This window comes from Narcine bancroftii, chromosome 3 (genome assembly GCF_036971445.1).
Source record: "Narcine bancroftii isolate sNarBan1 chromosome 3, sNarBan1.hap1, whole genome shotgun sequence".
NCBI lineage: Eukaryota > Metazoa > Chordata > Chondrichthyes > Torpediniformes > Narcinidae > Narcine > Narcine bancroftii.
Window position 1 is genome coordinate 126,183,253 of NC_091471.1, and position 18,428 is coordinate 126,201,680.

The 18,428-nt window shown below is 37.6% G+C and overlaps 1 protein-coding gene across 14 annotated transcripts in view; it reads left to right on the forward strand.

The window, feature by feature from the left end:
* The window catches only part of ppargc1a (peroxisome proliferator-activated receptor gamma, coactivator 1 alpha), a 446,776-nt gene that overhangs the window by 239,521 nt on the left and 188,827 nt on the right, over window positions 1–18,428 (forward strand). The window contains exon 2 of one of the 14 annotated variants that reach the window (XM_069925055.1): window positions 16,208–16,326. The exons of the other annotated variants lie outside the window; for them this stretch is intronic. Within the exon in view, the coding sequence (XP_069781156.1) occupies window positions 16,264–16,326 (63 nt within the window). The 5' untranslated portion in view covers window positions 16,208–16,263. The remainder of the gene's footprint in view (window positions 1–16,207; window positions 16,327–18,428) is intronic. 14 annotated transcript variants of the gene reach the window in all.

Consider the following 18,428-nt stretch of genomic DNA (forward strand, 5'->3'; position numbering starts at 1 on the left):
TAGTGGACCCAGGACCGAACCCTAAGGAACTCCACTAGTCACCGGCCTCCAATTGGACAAACAATTTTCTACCACTACTCTCTGACACCTTCCATCCAACCACTGCTGAATCCATTTCACTACCTCCTTATTTATACCTAATGCTTCCACCTTTTTTCCTAACCTCCTGTTGTGAACTTTGTCAAAAGCTTTACTAAGGTCCAAATAGACAACATCCACAGCTTTCCCTTCATCAACCTTTTTTATAACCCCCTTGAAGAACTCAATCAGGTTTGTCAAGCATGATCTACCCCTGACAAAACCATGCTGATTACTCCCTATCAATCCTTGTACCTCCAAAAATTTGTAAATAGCATCCCTTAGAACACTTTCCATCAACTTGCCCACCACAGACATCAGACTTACAGGCCTATAATTCCCAGGTTTGCATTTGGACCCTTTCTTAAACAGAGGAACTACATGCGCCACCCTCCAATCCTTTGGCACTACCCCCGTGACCAGTGACATCCTAAATATCTCTGTTAATGGCCCCACTATCTGTCCATAAGCCTCCCTTAGTGTCCTTGGGAATATTTTGTCTGGTCCCGGAGATTTATCCACCTTTATCTTTTTTAACACAGCCATCACTACCTCCTCGGTTATCCTTATATGCTTCATGACCTCCACACTATTTTTCTTTACTTCAATTGGTTCAATATTTTTTTTTCCCCTAGTGAATACCGAGGCAAAGAAATCATTCAAAAATTCCCCCATTTCCTCTGACTTCTCACTCAGCCTACTCTCCCTATCTACAAGGGGTCCAATTTTATCCCTCACTAATCTTTTACTTTTAATGTACCTATAGAAACCCTTTGGATTTATTTTTACTCTGTCTGCCAAAGCCTCTTCGTGCCTTTTTTTGGCCTTTCTAATTTCTTTCTTAAGATTCCTTCTACACTCCTTTTAGTGCTTCAAATTCTCAGCTCCCTGCTCTTTATATCTCTTGTACACCTCCCTTTTTCTCCTAGCCAAATTTCCAATATTCCTCGAAAACCAAGCCTCCCTATGACTTCCAGACTTTCCTTTGATCCTCACTGGGACATAGCTACTCTGTACCCTCAAAATTTCTTTTTTGAATATCCTCCATTTTTCATTTACATCCTTACCTGAAAATATCCTGTCCCACTCATTACTCCCCAAATCCCTTCTCATTCCTTTGAAATTTGCTCTTCTCCAATCCAGAACCTCAACTTTAGGCCCATCCTTGCTCTTCCCTAAAACTACCCTAAAACTAACAGAGTTATGATCACTAGACCTAATTTGATCTGATCACTTGCTGACCCACATGGCAAACTTTAGGTTTCCTTTGGCAATTATTTGATACCCCTTGCATTTTAGGAAGTGTGCACATGTGATTGCATTGGGCAGTTGTCTTGTTATTCAGGAGAAGAAAGTCCATGTTGTTTAATTTTTTAAAAATTTTTCACACTGAACCATATCAATCAAAATACATACAAACATTTCCCTCTTAAATACGCACAGTGGCATTTTCTCCCCTTTTTACCCCCCTACCTTCCCTCTCCCTTTTCCACCCCCCTCCAAACCCATTAAACATTCAACATATATAATACAGTAAAACCATTAAACAATGTCATCACACAATGAAAATAAACAAGAAAATTGTGTCATCTACTTTTACACACTGGATCAAGTCATTTTGTCTTCTTCTCATTCTGTCATTTTAGGGGGTGGACGTCCACGGTAGGCCCTCTCTGTTGTGTTCCATGTATGGTTCCTAAATTTGTTCAAATAATGTGACTTTATTTTTTTTAATTATATGTTATTTTTTTGCCAATGGAATACATTTATTCATTTCTATGTACCATTGCTGTACTCTCAGGCTCTCTTCTGATTTCCAAGTTGACATTATATATTTTTTTGCTACAGCTAAGGCTATCATAATAAATCTTTTTTGTGCTTCATCCATTTTGAGGCCTAATTCTTTACTTCTTATATTACTTAGAAGAAAGATCTCTGGATTTTTTGGTGATTTTATTTCATACCTGATTTAGATCTTCCCAAAACTTTTTCACTTTCTCATATGCCCAAATTGCATGTACTGTTGTTCCCGTTTCCTTCTTACAGTGAAAACATCTATCTGATAATGTTGGATCCCATTTTTTTAACTTTTGTGGTGTGATATATAACCTGTGTAACCAATTATACTGTATCATACGTAAGCTTGTGTTTATTATATTCTTCATAGTTCCAGAGTATAACTTTTCCCATGTTTCATTTTTTATCTTTATGTTTAAATCTTTTTCCCACTTTTGTTTGGGTTTATAGCTTATTTCATTATTTTCCTTCTCTTGCAGCTTACATGTTCGTTATAAATCTTTTTATTATCATTGTTTCTGTAATCACATATTCAAAGCTGCTTACTTCTGGTAATCTCAGTCTGTTTCCCAATTTATCCTTTAAGTCGGCTTTCAGTTGATGGTTTGCAAACATTGTACCATGAGTTATTCCATATTTGTACTTCATTTGTTCAAATGTTAATAAATTATTTCCCAAAAAACAATTTTCTATTCTTTTAATTCCTTTCTCTCCCATTCTCTGAAGGAAAGATTATCTATTGTAAAAGGGATTAGCTGATTTTGCGTCAATAATAATTTTGGTAGTTGGTAGTTTGTTTTTTTTCCTTTCTAAGGGGATCTTCTTCCATATATTGAGTAAATGATGCAATACTGGTGAGCTTTTATATCGTATCAGCTTTTCATCCCACTTATAACGTATATGTTCCGGTACCTTCTCGCCTATTTTATCTAGCTCTATTTTAGTCCAATCTGGTTTTTCCCTTGTCTGATAAAAATCTGATAAATACCTTAATTGTGCTGCTCTATAATAATTTTAAAAGTTTGTTAACTGCAAACCACCTTATTTGTACCACTCTGTTAATTTATCTAATGCTATCCTCGGTTTCCCCGCTTTCCATAAAACTTTCCTTATTATTCACTCTAGTTCATTTAAGAATTTCCCTGTTAAGGGAATTGGTAATGAATGAAATAAGTATTGTATCCTTGGGAAGACATTCATTTTAATGCAATTTACCCTCCCTATCAATGTTAGTGGTAATTCTTTCCAATGTTCTAAGTCTTCCTGCAATTTCTTTTTTAATGGCTGATAATTTAATTTGTACAGGTGGCTTAAATTATTATCTAATCTAATACCTAGGTATCGGATTGCTTGTGTTTGCCATTTAAATGATGATTCTTTTTAAAATTCTGTATAATCCGCATTACTCATTGGCATTGGTTCACTTTTATCTGCATTGACCTTGTACCCTGATATTTCTCCATATTCCTTCAATTTCTTATGTAATTCTTTTATTGATATTTCTGGTTCTCTCAAGTATACTATGATGTCATCTGCAAATAAGCTGATTTTATACTCCTCCTTTATTTTTATCCCTTTTATTTTATTTTATTTACCATTCTGCCAATGGTTCTATTGCTTAAGCGAACAGTGAGAGAGATAGTGGACATCCCTGCCTAGTTGACCTACTTAATTTAAATTGGTTCAATGCATATCCATTTACTGTTACCTTCGCTAATTGTCCATTATATTATGCTTTAATCCAATTAATATATTTTTCTGGTAGATTGAACCTCTGTAGTACTTTGAATAAATAATTTCATTCTACCCTGTCAAAGGCTTTTTCTGCGTCTAAAGCTACAGCCACTGTTGACTTCTTATTTCCTTGAACTGCATGAATTAGATTAATAAATTTACAGACATTATCCACTGTTCGTTTTTTTCTTAATAAATCCAGTTTGATCTTGTTTTACTATTTTTGGTACACAGTTGGCCAATCTGTTTGCTAATAATTTTTCTATTATCTTATAATCTGAATTAAGTAGAGATATTGGTCCATAAGATGCTGTTGTTAGTGCATCTTTCCCCATCTTTGGTATTACTGTGATTGTTGCTGTCTTACATGAATCTGGCAAGTTTTGTGTTTCTTCTATCTGGTTCATTACTTCCAGGAGAGGAGGAATTAATAACTCTTTAAATGTTTTATAGAATTCTATTGGGAATCCATCCTCTCCAGGTATTTGGCCAAATTTATGGTTAAATTAATGCAGTAAATTAAACTTATGGATATATGGAGGAGGCAGCACCCAAGGGAGAAGGAATACTCATATTATTCGAGTAGGCATAAAACATACTCAAGGATTGATATGTTTTTGTTGTCGGCCTATATTCAAGGGAGAGTTAGGAAAACTGAATATAAAGCTAGATTGCTATCTGATCATTCACCCCTGTTATTAACAATAGAACTGGACGACATCCCACCAAGAACATATAGATGGAGGTTAAACTCCATGCTACTTAAAAGACAGGAATTTAGAGAATTTATTGAACGCCAAATTAAAATGTACTTTGAAATAAATACGGAATCAGTGAAAGATAAATTTATTTTATGGGATGCAATGAAAGCCTTCATTAGAGGGCAGATAATAAGTTATGTAACTAAGATGAAAAAGGACTACAATCAGGAAATAGAACAGTTGGAAAGGGAGATAGTAAGTACAGAAAAAGAAGGGATGAGAAAAACAAAAATAAGAGAATTGGCGGACAAAAAAAAAATACGAAACATTACGAACGTATAAGGTGGAGAAGAACATAATGAAAATAAAGCAAAAGTATTATGAGCTAGGAGAAAAACACACAAAATATTAGCCTGGCAACTTAAAACAGAACAAGCTAAAAGAATTGTCTTGGCATCAAGGAAAAAGGACAAACAAATTACATACAATCCAATGGAGATTAATGAGAACTTTAAGGAATTTTATAAACAATTATACCAAACTGAGAACAAGAGGAAAGATGATAAAATAGAAGAGTTTTTAGCTAAAATTGAACTGCCGAAATTGCAAGAAGAGGAGCAAAACAAACTGATAAAACCATTTGAAATAGAGGAAGTACAGGATATATTAAAAAAGCTGCCGAACAAGAAAGTCCACGTTAACAGTGCAATAGTGGGCTGATTCGCATGTTAGGACTTTGAATCATGTTGCCTTTCAAGCTCTCAGTAAACTAAAGTTAGAAGAGATGCAGACAATAAGTAATTAAGAAGGTAATGGTATATTGGTCTTTATTGCTACGTGGTGGGAATTTTTTAAAAAAGATGAAAATTCTGATGATTCCTGAACACTGGAGAGGCTGCAAATAGAGCATTATGTACGTTTTAATTTAATTTAATTGAGATGTACAGCATGGGCCCTTCTGGCCCATGATCCCATCCCGCCAAAATACCCCAATCAACCTACAACACATGTTTTTTTTGAAGATGGGAGGAAGTTGGAGTATCTGGAGGAAACTCATGCAGACATGAGGAGAACTAACAAAGTACTTATAGACTGCACCAGATTCAAACACATACCAATGGCACTGTAATAGTGTTGTGCTAATACTACACTTACCGTGCTCCCCTTTGCAACCCTTATTTAAGAAAGGATATACCAGCATTAGAGACGGCCCATAATAGATTAACTAGCCTTATTTCTAGGATTTAATATACAAACATGCTGGAGAAAATCAGCAGGTCATACAACATCCATAGGAAATAAATGTTTGGGCCTGTGCCCTCTGTCAGAGGTTTGACTGATCACGAATGACTAAAAGGTTGAAACTGCGCTTCTCGGAGAATTCAAAGAGGAGATTTCTAATTAAGAATGAGGACTTGATGATCACGTCTCCCTCCCCCCATTGACATATTCTACCGGGATCGTTGTCTGAAGTGGGCACATAAAATCATTGAGGATCCCTTCCTCCTTCCACACAGTATCTTTCAGGTGCTCCTGTTGGGGAAAGAGATGCAGGAATATCAGAGCCAGAACCACCAGGCTGAGGAACAGCTTCTTCCCATGGGGAGTGAGACTGCTGAATGGCCAAAGGACCTGCTCACAAAAACCATCCGAGACTCATGAAACATTTATTTATTTATTTACAGGCAAACCCCACCTTACACAATTAATTCATCCCAATTTTTACTCACATTAGATGAATTTGTATCGAGCAATGGGAATAATTACAATGAATCCCTGCCCTTTCAGATCATCCATCAAGACATAAAAATGTGTTTTAAACACAACTTTTATCTGCATATAATTTCAAAACTGTTAAGGTTAATAAAAATAATTATGATATTTTTCATTTATTTCATAATAACATCATAACTAAACTATTTCTGAGAAATATATTTGCCCAAAGTTGACTGCACAGACTTTGATTTTTTTTTTTCCCCCTCATTGTACAATTTCCTTAAGCTAGAGATCACTTTTGCTAAATTGCTGTGAACTTCCAAGCTTCTTTCCAAGTTAGGATTGATAGTTAGATTTTTAAAATCCTTGGCGGCTTCAACAAGTTCAAATCCTTTTTGAAAATTTTCTGGAAATTTTGCAGCAAGCAGCAAGCAGCTTCCCCAGTAATTCATACGTTGTATAATCCTGTTCGATGTTTAAAGTGGTCAAACCAACCTAAACTTGAAGCAAAAGTTTTGTATCCCCTTGAAATTTATTTTCTTTAAACATCAAAAAGATGTTTAAAGCTTGGATTTGAATGTTTTTTGTACAAAGTGATATTTGCTTTTGGTTACAATCTTCAATGGAAAGATGAAGTAGCCTTTGCAGTTCACTCATTAATGGACTTCTGTTTTGAGTAATTTACACGCTTAGAGAAACTGATGGAATTTAACTTTGTTCTTTATATTCATGCTTCTTACCTAAAGTTGCGTGTACCGTTGACTTATTGTAGCCCATATCATGTCACGTAGTCTTCATGTCATTCAATAACTTCAACTTTTTCTTCTAAAGTAATTGCTTTTCCTTTTAATATCACTGTCAGATTCATTTCCATATTTTCTTTTATCCATGTTTAATCAGGGCACACACTGAATCTGACTGTCATTTGCGTAGGTTTTATTTAGGACCGTTCACATGATCTATTTGTAACTCAATATTTCCAGAAATTTCCAGAAACTAAATAATTACATGTGCAGCAGGAAATGGTCACAATTTTCAAATCATGGTAACTGAATTTCACATTGATTGATGTAGCATAATATGGGGTTTCCCTCCATTTGTATATATCAATACTTGTCCTGCATATGTATTGTTTGCCTGTATGTGTGTTATGTCTGGTTGTGTGTCTGTGTGTTTTGCACTGAGGTCCAGAGAATGCTATTTCTTTTGGTTGTACTTGTGCCATTAGATGACAATAAACTTGACTTGACGTAGGCATAACTGGCACAGAAGACGACTTGAGGCCTTGATAATTATATTGAATAGCAGGGCTGGAATGAGAGTCCAGATGGCCTATTTCTGTTTCGATTTACATGCTTGGCTTCTTGTATGCAGGTGCAGGTGGTAATTGTTGAAGCAATCTGGATACAGCAGTTAAGAATTTCCATTGTAGGCATTCTAGAAGATCTCAGGAGACATACTGGAAAATTTTGCAACCCTTATCTGACAATTTTCTGCCAATATTTCCAATGGTGGGGAAAGCAAAAGCAAATCTATAGAATTTTTTATGCAATTTTTTTTATTCCAAAAAAATGTTCAGCAAAGAAGCTGTGAGATTTTGTTGTTCAGTTGCTTTAATCAAGGTCATATGGGAATCTTAACATTTAAAAAATGTGATAGGTTCTGAATATTAATGCAATTAATGAATAATCTCACCAGAAACTTGGATGAATTTAGGAAAAAAGCAATAAGTAAGTACAAGATGCTCAGAGGATGTGTCCTTGAATTAGAATAAAATACAAAGTTGAGAGCATGTTGCACTATTGATAGTGTCATCTTTTAAATAAAGCATTAAATTGAGATCTTGGTTACCTTTCCATATAGATATAACCAATTTTCTGACACTACTAAAAGCTAAGAACAGGATCCTGTGAATATCAACAGTTTACCTTTGAATTAGCCATGCATCTTGGCGCCTCACAGTTCGGCAGGCAGCAACCTCCTTTGAAGAAGACCGCAGAGCCCTCCTCACTGACAAAAGACAAAGGAGGAAAAACCCAACACCCAAGCCCAACCAACCAATTTTCCCCTCAACCGCTGCAACCATGTCTGCCTGTCCCGCATCGGACTTGTCAGCCACAAACGAGCCTGCAGCTGACGTGGACATTACCCCTCCATAAATCTTCGTCCGCGAAGCCAAGCCAAAGAAAGAAAAGAAGAAGTGATGTTTTACCACACATCTTGATGCATGTAAGTGCTGCAGAGATTGGAGACCACCAGGCCTCAATTTTATTGCCTTGCTCACAGCTATATAGAATACAATATTTATAAAGTGAATATCAGTTACAAACCAACAATGCAGACTTTCTCCAGGCCTGGCCATATTGCTATACAATCTATTAAAAAAATAGCTTGGCTATTATCTCATTGCTATTTGTCAGAATATATTATACCTGAAGAGGTTGCTGTATTTTTCTACCATTGTGAATTTACCTCTGCTCCCTGCAGCTCACTAGCTCCATACTTCTCAGAATTATTATTGTTAAGATTGTGCCCTCCATAATGTTTGGGACAAAGACATTTTTTTTCCTCTATTTGCCCCTGTTCTCCACAGTTTTAAATTTGTAATAAAACAATTCAAGTGATTAAAGAGCATTTTCCAGATTTTATTCAAGGTTATTGATATACATTTTGGTTTGACCATGTAGAAAATATATAACATTTTGTACAAAGTTCCCCCATTTTAGGACACCGTAATGTTTGGGACATTTGGCTTCACAGCTGTTTGTAATTACACAGTTATGTTTAATTACTTCATTGGTGCAGGTATAAGAGAGCTAGGCTTGCTTTTAAGCTTTTGATCACCTTTGGTGTCTGTAGTTGACATTTTTCAACACGAGGACCAGAGCTGTGCCAATGAAAGTCAAAGAAACCATTATGAGGCAGAAATACAAGAATAAAACAGTAAAAGACATCACCAAAACCTTAGAATTCCCAAAATCAACTGTTTGGAACATCATTAAGAAGAAAGAGTGTACTAGTGAGCTCAGTAATTGCAAACAGACTGGTAGGCCAAGGAAAATATCCACTGCTGATGACAGAAAAATTCTCCTCATATTGAAGAAAATTCCCCAAACATCTGTTCAAAGTTCAGAAACACTCTTCAGGAGGCAGGTGTGAACGTGTCAATGAGTACTGTCTGCAGAGACTTCATGAACAAAAATACAGAAACTACACTGCAAGTGGCAAACCATTTGTTAGTCACAGAAACCGGATGGCCAGATTACAGTTCACCAAGAAGTACTGAAAAGAGCCTGCAGAATTCTGGAAAAGGTCTTGTGGACAGATGAAACCAAGATTAACCTGTGTTAGAATGAAGGCAAGAGCAAAGTATGGAGGCATAAAGGAACTGTATACGACTTCATCTGTGAAACATGGTGATGGGGGTGTTCAGGCCTGGGTGCATGTATGGCTGCCATATTATTACTATGTCCCAAATATGCCCTGAAATGAGGGGACTGTGTATGAAATGTGCCTTAATTGCAACATGGTCAAACCAAAATGTATACAAATAATCTTGAATAAAATTTGGAAAGTGAATTGTTTGATTGCATATTTAAAGGTGTAGAGCACAGGAGCAAAAGGTGTCTTTGTTCCAAACATTATGGAGGACACTGTAAATGGAATAAAAACTCAAAAATGCTGGAGGAACATCCATAAGAGGTAAAGATATATAACCTGGTATAAAGATCTAAAATGCCTATGAATCTCTGTGTGACCTGCTGATTTCTTTCAACATGTTTGTGCTTTTACTACAATCACAGCATCTGCAGAATTTCGTGTTTCACTTCATATTATGAATGGAGTTTTTTTTTTTCCTTTTTTTTTCCTTGAATCCTCTCACTCTGCTTATCATAGTTCATCTGCATTTCCTAAGATGGTGTCAATAATTGTAAATGCATGTATTTAATAATACTGCTGTTACGGTCATTTGGTTATATTTGATCAAAATAATAGCCGTTTGGCAATTCATGGTGACAGAAATAGGATATTTGGTTTATTAGTTACCATGATGACTTCAGATATCACTGATGTTTGTTGAAAGAGTTTTATTTTCCCCTTCAGATGAAAGCATAATATGTAGAACATGCAACATGATACCAGAACTCATGCAGGCATTGAGAAGGCTAAAATAGACTTAAATAATTATTTTAATCCCAAGCAAACTGCAAACATAATTAGTCAAATGCCAGTAGACTCTACAACACAATGTATTGCTATATAGTTATTGAACACACTGATACAAGCTATGTAGAAATAATGCAGATCATTGAAGAATATAAGTAGCCTCTTCGCCATCTCTGGACTTTAGATACGTTTTCAGAACTCATAAGAATAGGTTCTAACTGAATGTTATGCAGCAGCTGTCAAAACAATATGTCTCTTTAACAACCAGATAAATGTCAAGTGAAAACTGAATCTTGGCAAAACTCCAGAGGAACCAGGTTAGCTCCAATTACTCGTGTTAACATTTTGGAAAGAATCCCTCTATGATTGTGGAGCAAAGAGATAAAAATATTTTCCAGACCAGAGGTAAATTAACATTTTTTATGCTGTCAATTTGTACATATTAGCAAAAAACTTAGGCTGCATCAGGCTGGCCATTAATGCAGCAGGCTATTGAAAATGGAACCTGATGGATATAGATGGTGCATAATTACCATCTTATCAAGAAGGTACCTTCATGGATTTTCAGTAAATCTAGCTAAGAATCTTTTGTTATAGATTCTGAATTTTGTCTGAAACTCCATCACACAAGATCCAACTACTTTAATTTGGTTTATCTCTTCCACTGTTTTGTCAACCTTCTGTCCACCTGCTCCCATTTTAAAGGTATGACGCACACATGTGAATTTGGTGGGTTGCCAGGATATGCTCATTCTCTGTCTAGATACCTATATAATGACCTGATAATTAAACATTCAACCCAGTGGGACCCAGTCTTTTAAATGAAAGCCTTTATTTATTCATACACATCAAAACACACAAATTCTCCTCTCCCTTTCTCACCTGATAAAAGCCAGATTATACCTTGGACCTCTCCTTTCAAGAAGTTTGGCCTGTACTGCAATGTTTGTGGACTGTTAGCAGATCTAAATTTTATGGATAATTTGCTGAGTAGATTTTTTGTTCTTTTTATGTCTTTGTGAACTACTTCAACATTATTGATGTCTCACAAAACTCCCTGCAACTTTAGAGAGCCAACTTTGGGAACCTGGTTTAGAATTTGCACTTCACATTTGTGTTTGGACTTTTACCTCAGCAATTCTGTTTGTGATGCCTGTTTTGGATCTTCATGGGAATCTCCAGAGTATGCACCTTTTGGGTTATAGCCATCAGTTACTTCATAGCCAAATTATTTTTAATCAAGGTGAATACATGAAATGTTACATCCTATCTATGATGCTTTTAACTTAAAAAAAAAATTTAGACATATAGCATGCTAACAGGTCTACAAGTCCATGCCGCCCAATTTACACCCAATTAGCCTACAACCCCCGGTATGTTTCAGACAGTGGGAGGAAACCCGAGTCCTGGGGAAAATCCACACAGACACAGGGAGAACATAAACTCCTCACAGCTTGGGATTCGAATCCTAGGTCCGATCGCTGGCACTGTAAAGGCGTTGCACTAACCGCTACACCAACAGTATCACCCCTTATTGTGGGAAAATAGGGACACTCCTGGATTAATGTTCAAACTGGAGTTGCTGCTGGCCATTGCTGCCTCCGCCTAATTGCCCAACCCAACCCAACCCACTTTGATTCTCAAATGCATTCCTTAACCTCCTCAGACTTAAAGGCAGCAACTGAGTTGGTTGATCAGAATGACCTCTTGACTGTTGAAGATGCCTAAAAAGCTAACAGCTGTCTATGGTCTCATTGAATGTGTGCTGGGGTCTCCCTTTCCTCTATTGATGACATTCAGCAGGGGCATTGCTTAAATAGGACTCAAATAATTATTGAGGACCCCTACCATCCATCACAGTGTATTTGACCTACTTCCATCATGAAGGGGGTACAAGAGCATCATAATTAGGCCTGCCAGATTGGAAAATAGCTTCTTTCCTCAGGCTGTGAGATTAATATATGGTATCCTGTAACCTTGGGTTTCTTATAAATGAAACTAATAATTTATATGTACAAATTTATTTTATATTATATTATTAGTATTTGCATGATATTATGTGGTAAATTTGTAAGAAATGTGTATATATGTGCATAACGTTGTTTTATCAAGTTATATATGCACAGTCAGATGATAATAAACTTGAATTTACTATGCCTGGTGACTTGTGACTGTGCCCAGTTTTGGCCTAGTCCAATTTCTAGATTATCGCGCTTGAGAAGTAAACATTCATAACTAATGTCTTGGTGATGAGATGTGCTGAAGTAGTTGATGGACCTAATCTTTCGATCTCACCTTTAGTGATCAACTTGAAAGCTAGAAATTCATTTACCTTCATGATGATCTATGAGGAACAAATTAATTATGTGTATGACATTATGTTCCTATGCTCATTTTATCTACTGAAGGGATTGGATTGCTTCAAAATAGAAGTGCTAAACTCATTACATTCTTGAAAGTGACCTCTTTAAAAGGAACAACAAATTGAACCCCAATCCCTATTTCATTGATGTAAGATTGCTTGATATTCATCTGGACAACATAAAGGAACAGATTAAAGGATTGATTATTTTTATCTGGAAAATCCAGATACAATAACGCAGATGCAGCATTTATGATGTGATCATGAGCAATTGCGAAAAGCTGTTAACTGTATATAAAGTATTTTGAAACATCTTAAGGGCATCCAAGCTATTATAAATGCAATTTTTTTCTTAATTCACTTGATAAATTACTGAAGGAGATAAGGAACCCTTGAATGTGAGTAATACATGCATCCAGTGAGCAGGACCTAACTAGGACTGGTTCAATATTTTTCACGGACCACAAGCCCTCACCTATGAGAAACATGAATTCAATGATGTCGAGAAAAGTGGGCATTTGCTCCAATCTCCCACTCTTTTCTCGTAATGACATTTACATTCTGTGATACTCACTGAATCCTATGCATTGGAGGTCTCCATTCTATGACTTTTCATCGAGGTGGAATTGCTCATGAGTGAACCTGTGGAACCTGAACCCTGTCCCAGCCCTCAGCTCCCAGCCCTACTTTGATGACCTTTGATAGTTTGTTCCCATCAAAGGGATTTTTGCTATTTTAGAACTCCTCATGTTCAGAGACCTTTAAGTGGATTTAAATAATTAATGTACAAAAAAGTTAATAATTATTTGGTTAAAAACTTTTTGTACTAAGAGAACGAATCCAAGAAAAGCATTCATTCCGGATAGAGCACCTGGACAAGTACGGAAAACCTGTGCTGACCAACTGGGCAATGTTTTCAGGAATATCTTCAACATCTCACTCCAACTGGATGTGGTACTGTCTGTTTCAAACAATCTTCAAATGCCCCTGTGCCCAAGAACCTGCCTAAATGACTACTGACCAGTGGCACTCACATCATGAAGGGTTTTGAGAGGCTGGGGCCTCAGCAGCGACATGGATCCATTCCAATTTGTCTCAGGATACTCTTTATCAACTACAGTTCAGCATTAAACACTGTCATCCCTGAAAATTGATCAGCAAACTCCAAGACTTGAGCCTCAAATATCTCACTATGTAAATGGATCTGGATTTCCTCACCTCCAGACCCAGTGAGGATTGGCAAGAACATCTCCTCCACAATCTTCATCAGTACCGGAGCACCACAGAGCTGGATACTTAGCCCTCTGTTTTAGTCACTTTTCATCTCTGACTGTGTGGCTCAGAATGACAACAAAAACATCTACAAACTTGCTGATGATGGCATGTTAGAAGGCTGTAAAAAGTGGGAATGCACCAAATCCAAAGAGCTGATTGTAGACTTAAGGAAGGAAAACCCAGAGGTGTACAAGTCATTGATTATTGGGAGATCAGAGTGGAGAGGGTGAGCACATTTAAATTCTAGGAGTCACTATCTGGAGGACCTTACCAGGACCCAAAATACAAATGTCATTATGAAGAAAGCACATTAGCCCCTCTACTTCCTCAGCCATTTGGGGAGATTTGGTTTGACATCAGAACCTTGGCAAATTTCTACAGATGTGAAGTGGAAAGTGCGCTGACTGGCTGCATCACACCTGGTAAATCTACATGGAACACTGCCGTCGGAGCTCAGCAGCAAACATCAAGAATCCACATCAGTTAGGTCATTCTTTGCTCTTGCTGCTGCTATCAGGAAAGAGGTCTAGGTGCCACAAGACTCACACCACCAGGTTCAGGAACAATTGCCTCCTCTCCACTATCAGACACCTCAACAACAAACTCATTCAGAGACTCTTATTTGGTACATGATTTATTAATTAAGATTTGTTTTTCTGTATTTGCAGTCAGTTTATTTTCATTTCTTTCTTTGTTTACATTTCTCTCTTCTCTCTTTTGTATGAGTATCTTTTCCTTGAGTACAATTTACATTACCAAAGAGTAGAAACTGTGCCTCGCCTTCAGGATAAGGAATCTCAGGGTTGTATTTGATGTCATTTATGTACTCTGACAATATATTTGAACTTTGATATTATAAACGTAAAGTTAATTATAGGGAAAAATACTTCACCTAAACATACTATTTTATTGAAGAGTGGCTAAAAGGCTATCTTGATGCATTCAACACAGTATGATTCAGAACTTCCCCTGGCCAGTGGCAAAACCAAAGATAGAATGGGAGGTGAGCAACTGACTCCACTATGATTTAAACTTGCTTGCTTCAATTGTTAGTCGCAGTAATGAATATTTTGAGGATGGAGAGGTGATACCCACTATAGTGATACAACCACTCAATTGTCTGCGACTGCCTGCGCTTGTCTGTATTCCTACCTACCTACTGCAGGGGGGATCCCACTATACTTACAGGGAGGTAATCTGGGAGGCTAGCTCCACTTACTCCCTGCCAATCACCGGCCCCATATAAAGTCTCACGCTGGCCCTTGGGTAGGAGTGGAGCACATGGAGACAGGAGGGAATCTGAACCTTGTGTGCAGTTTTTAAGCTAATTAAAATCTGTAGTACAGCCTTTGTAGTTTGAACTTGTTTGTTCACTCTGCAGTGCATCACACCCACATCAGAGCTCAATGCACCCAGTTAATATAGAGATGCAGCATGGTAACAGGCCCTTCTGGCCCATGGGGCCTGTTACCACACTGCATCTCTATATTTAAATGGTAAAAATATTTCTTATAATCTGGAAATAATGCAAAATTATGAAGACCAAGATTAACTGGGTGAACCCAAGTGCTAGGCAGATATGACAAGAGGTTGCAGACTGTGGGTGAGCAGCAGACCAGAAACAATGGATCACCTCGCCCCCAACACCATTCCCCCTCCCCCTACCCCCTTGAATAGGAGAAGCCTGGGAGATGACCTTACAGGGAAGGTGACCATAACAGCAGACCATCGAAGGACTCAGTGGCTGAAGGACCCACACAGGCTGTGGGCTTTTGGGGACTTGTAGTTGAAGGACTCATACTAAAGCTGCAGGGTGCTGTAGACTGATTCATGAGAAAGGTATCAGAACCAGGATTTGAGAGGGTGCTGAGGGCATGAAGGGCTCCGAAAGGGCCCCGGATGCTGAAAGCTTCCTGATCGATTCAGAGGTTTGGATCTGGAGTTCGGATTGCCAATGGATTGATCAGGAGACTGAGGCTGCAGGAGCACTGGAGGCAAATGCACGGACTCTTAGTTTCTTTGAAGGGACTTTCTTTTGCTTCTCTTTTATTATTAGAGCAGGGTTCTGGCCAATGCCAATGGTGACTCTTTGTTCCTTTATGGCAGTAAAAGATTGATGTTTATCATGTATATTACATTTTTTGCATTATTACATGACAATAAAAGGAACCTTGAAGGACCTTGAAGCTGAAGCAGTGTTACACTAACCACTATGCTACCAAGCACCCCTAAAAAAGATTACAGGGCAATTCCATGCAATATTAATCAAGATGTGGGTAACTGCTGTTCCAAATTTACTCTGAATTTAGCAAAAGTTAGGAACTATTAAAGATAATTAGGTCAAATTTCTTTTCATCAAATTGTCATAACTTTGCAGGATGATCAGCTGATTCACCAGAAAAATGACAGTTCATGCTTTTGAAATGACTCTTCATGCAGAGGTTACAAGAGCCAATCAAGAGAACTGCCAAAGGATTTCCAAGCATTAATTTGCAAGTGAGAAGACGATTCTTATCATGTCCTATTTTGCATAATGCAGTTGCTACCTATAATGTTTTTTGATTTCTTTCAATCCTATTTCCCCCATTTATTTTCCATCAACATCCCACTAATTCTTCTGCCATTCACATACACAAGGTGTAATTTACAATCGCTGAATAACCTTCTGATCAGTACAGTTTTTGGTTGTGGGAGAACCTGGGGAAACCTACATAGTAAGGTAGTCCAAACTCCAATCAGATCATGCAGATTGGGATCGAGCCTGATCACTGGATCTGTGAGACAGCAGCACTACCTGTATGGTTGGTTGTGGTACTCTACTTTTAATGTTAGCTTACTTCATACCAATAAAATAACATATTGTTCTTTCAGAATCTGATGTGACTCAGTTCTGTCATCTCTTATGTCAGAAAATCAAATCAAATTTCATCTCAAAAATGGGTGTAGAATTTCAGCTGAACCCCAGAGCTGTTCAAATTGGCTGAAGAGGGTTTAGATGGAAGTTATTCTATATATGTTAAGATTTTTTTTTCTGTTCAGAAATCCAATTTGATGCAAACCTGTTAAATTTGGAGGACTGGTAATCATTATCTGTACCTCTCAAATGCTCAAATCCATAGAATAGTGATACATTCAGATTGAATGTGTAAAACTGACAGCTATTTTGTGGACATAACTACACCGATGTCTCCAGCATTGAAAATTTTTGTGCTTATAATCTATGGACCTTATTAGAACCATAGAACAATTACAGCACAGAAACAGGCCACTTCGGCCCCTCTAGTCTGTGCCGAACCACTTTTTCTTACCTAATCCCACTGACCTGCCCTCCATACCTCTCCCATTCATGTACCTGTCCAAATTTCCTTTAAATGTTAAAATTGAGCTCGTATCTATCACTTCAGCTGGAAGCTTGTACCACACTCCCATCAGTCTCTGTGTGAAGAAGTTCCCCCTCATGTTTCCCCCTAAACTTTTCCCCTTTCACCCTTAGCCCATATTCACTTATTTGAATCTCTCTCATCCTCAATGGAAAAAGCCTATCATCATTGACTCAGTCTATTCTTCATAAATTTAAATACCTCTCTCAAATCATCCCTCATTCTTCCTTTCCCTATTACTCAGTCCCTGAAGTCCTGACACATCCTGGTAAATCTTCTCTGCACCCTATCTTATTGATACCCTTCCTGTAGTAAGGCATCCAAACCCACACACAATACTCCAAAATTGACCTCACCAATGTCTTATATATTTACATATCATCCCAACTCCTGTACTCAATACTTTGATTTATGAAGGCCAAAATGCCAAAAAGCTTTCATTACAACCCTATCCACATAAGATGCCACTTTCATAAAATTATGTATCTGTATTCCCAGGATCTTCTGTCCTATTGCACTCTTCAATAACCATGTATGTCCTTTCTTTGTTTGTCCTTCCAAAGTGAAACACCTCACATTGTCTCCAGCCCATTTTTCTAGCGGCAAGCTTTGAAAATTTTCTTCGCTGTCCACAACACCTCCAATCTTAGTTTCATCTGCTTACTTTCTGATCTAATTTTCCACACTATCATTTCCACATTGATATAGATGGCAAACACCAGTGGTCCCAATTCCAATCCCTGAGGAACACCTCAAGCAACAGGTGTCCAATCTAATAAGAAATCATTTACCATGTGCAGACATTGAATACCTAGCATGAATACCTAGCATTTGAATCTTCCTGACCAACCTACCATGTTGGACCTTGTCAAAGGCCTTACCAAAGTCCATGTAGACAATATCCATAGCCTTTCCTCTGTCAACTTTCCTGGTAACCTCCTTGAAAAATTATATAAGATTGGTTAAACATGATCTATCATGTAAAGCTAGGTTGACTATCACTGATCAGTTTCTGGCTATCCAAATAATTGTGTATCTGATCTCTTAGAACACCTTCCGATAATTTACCTACTAGTAAGCTCATATTTTCCCTGATAAGCAATGCCACTCCTCCACCTTTCATCTCCCCTTGCTGTATGGCGTCTAAAGCAATGGAAGCCCGGAACATTGAGCAGCCAGTCCTCCCCCTCCTGCAACCAAGTTTCACTAATGGCCACA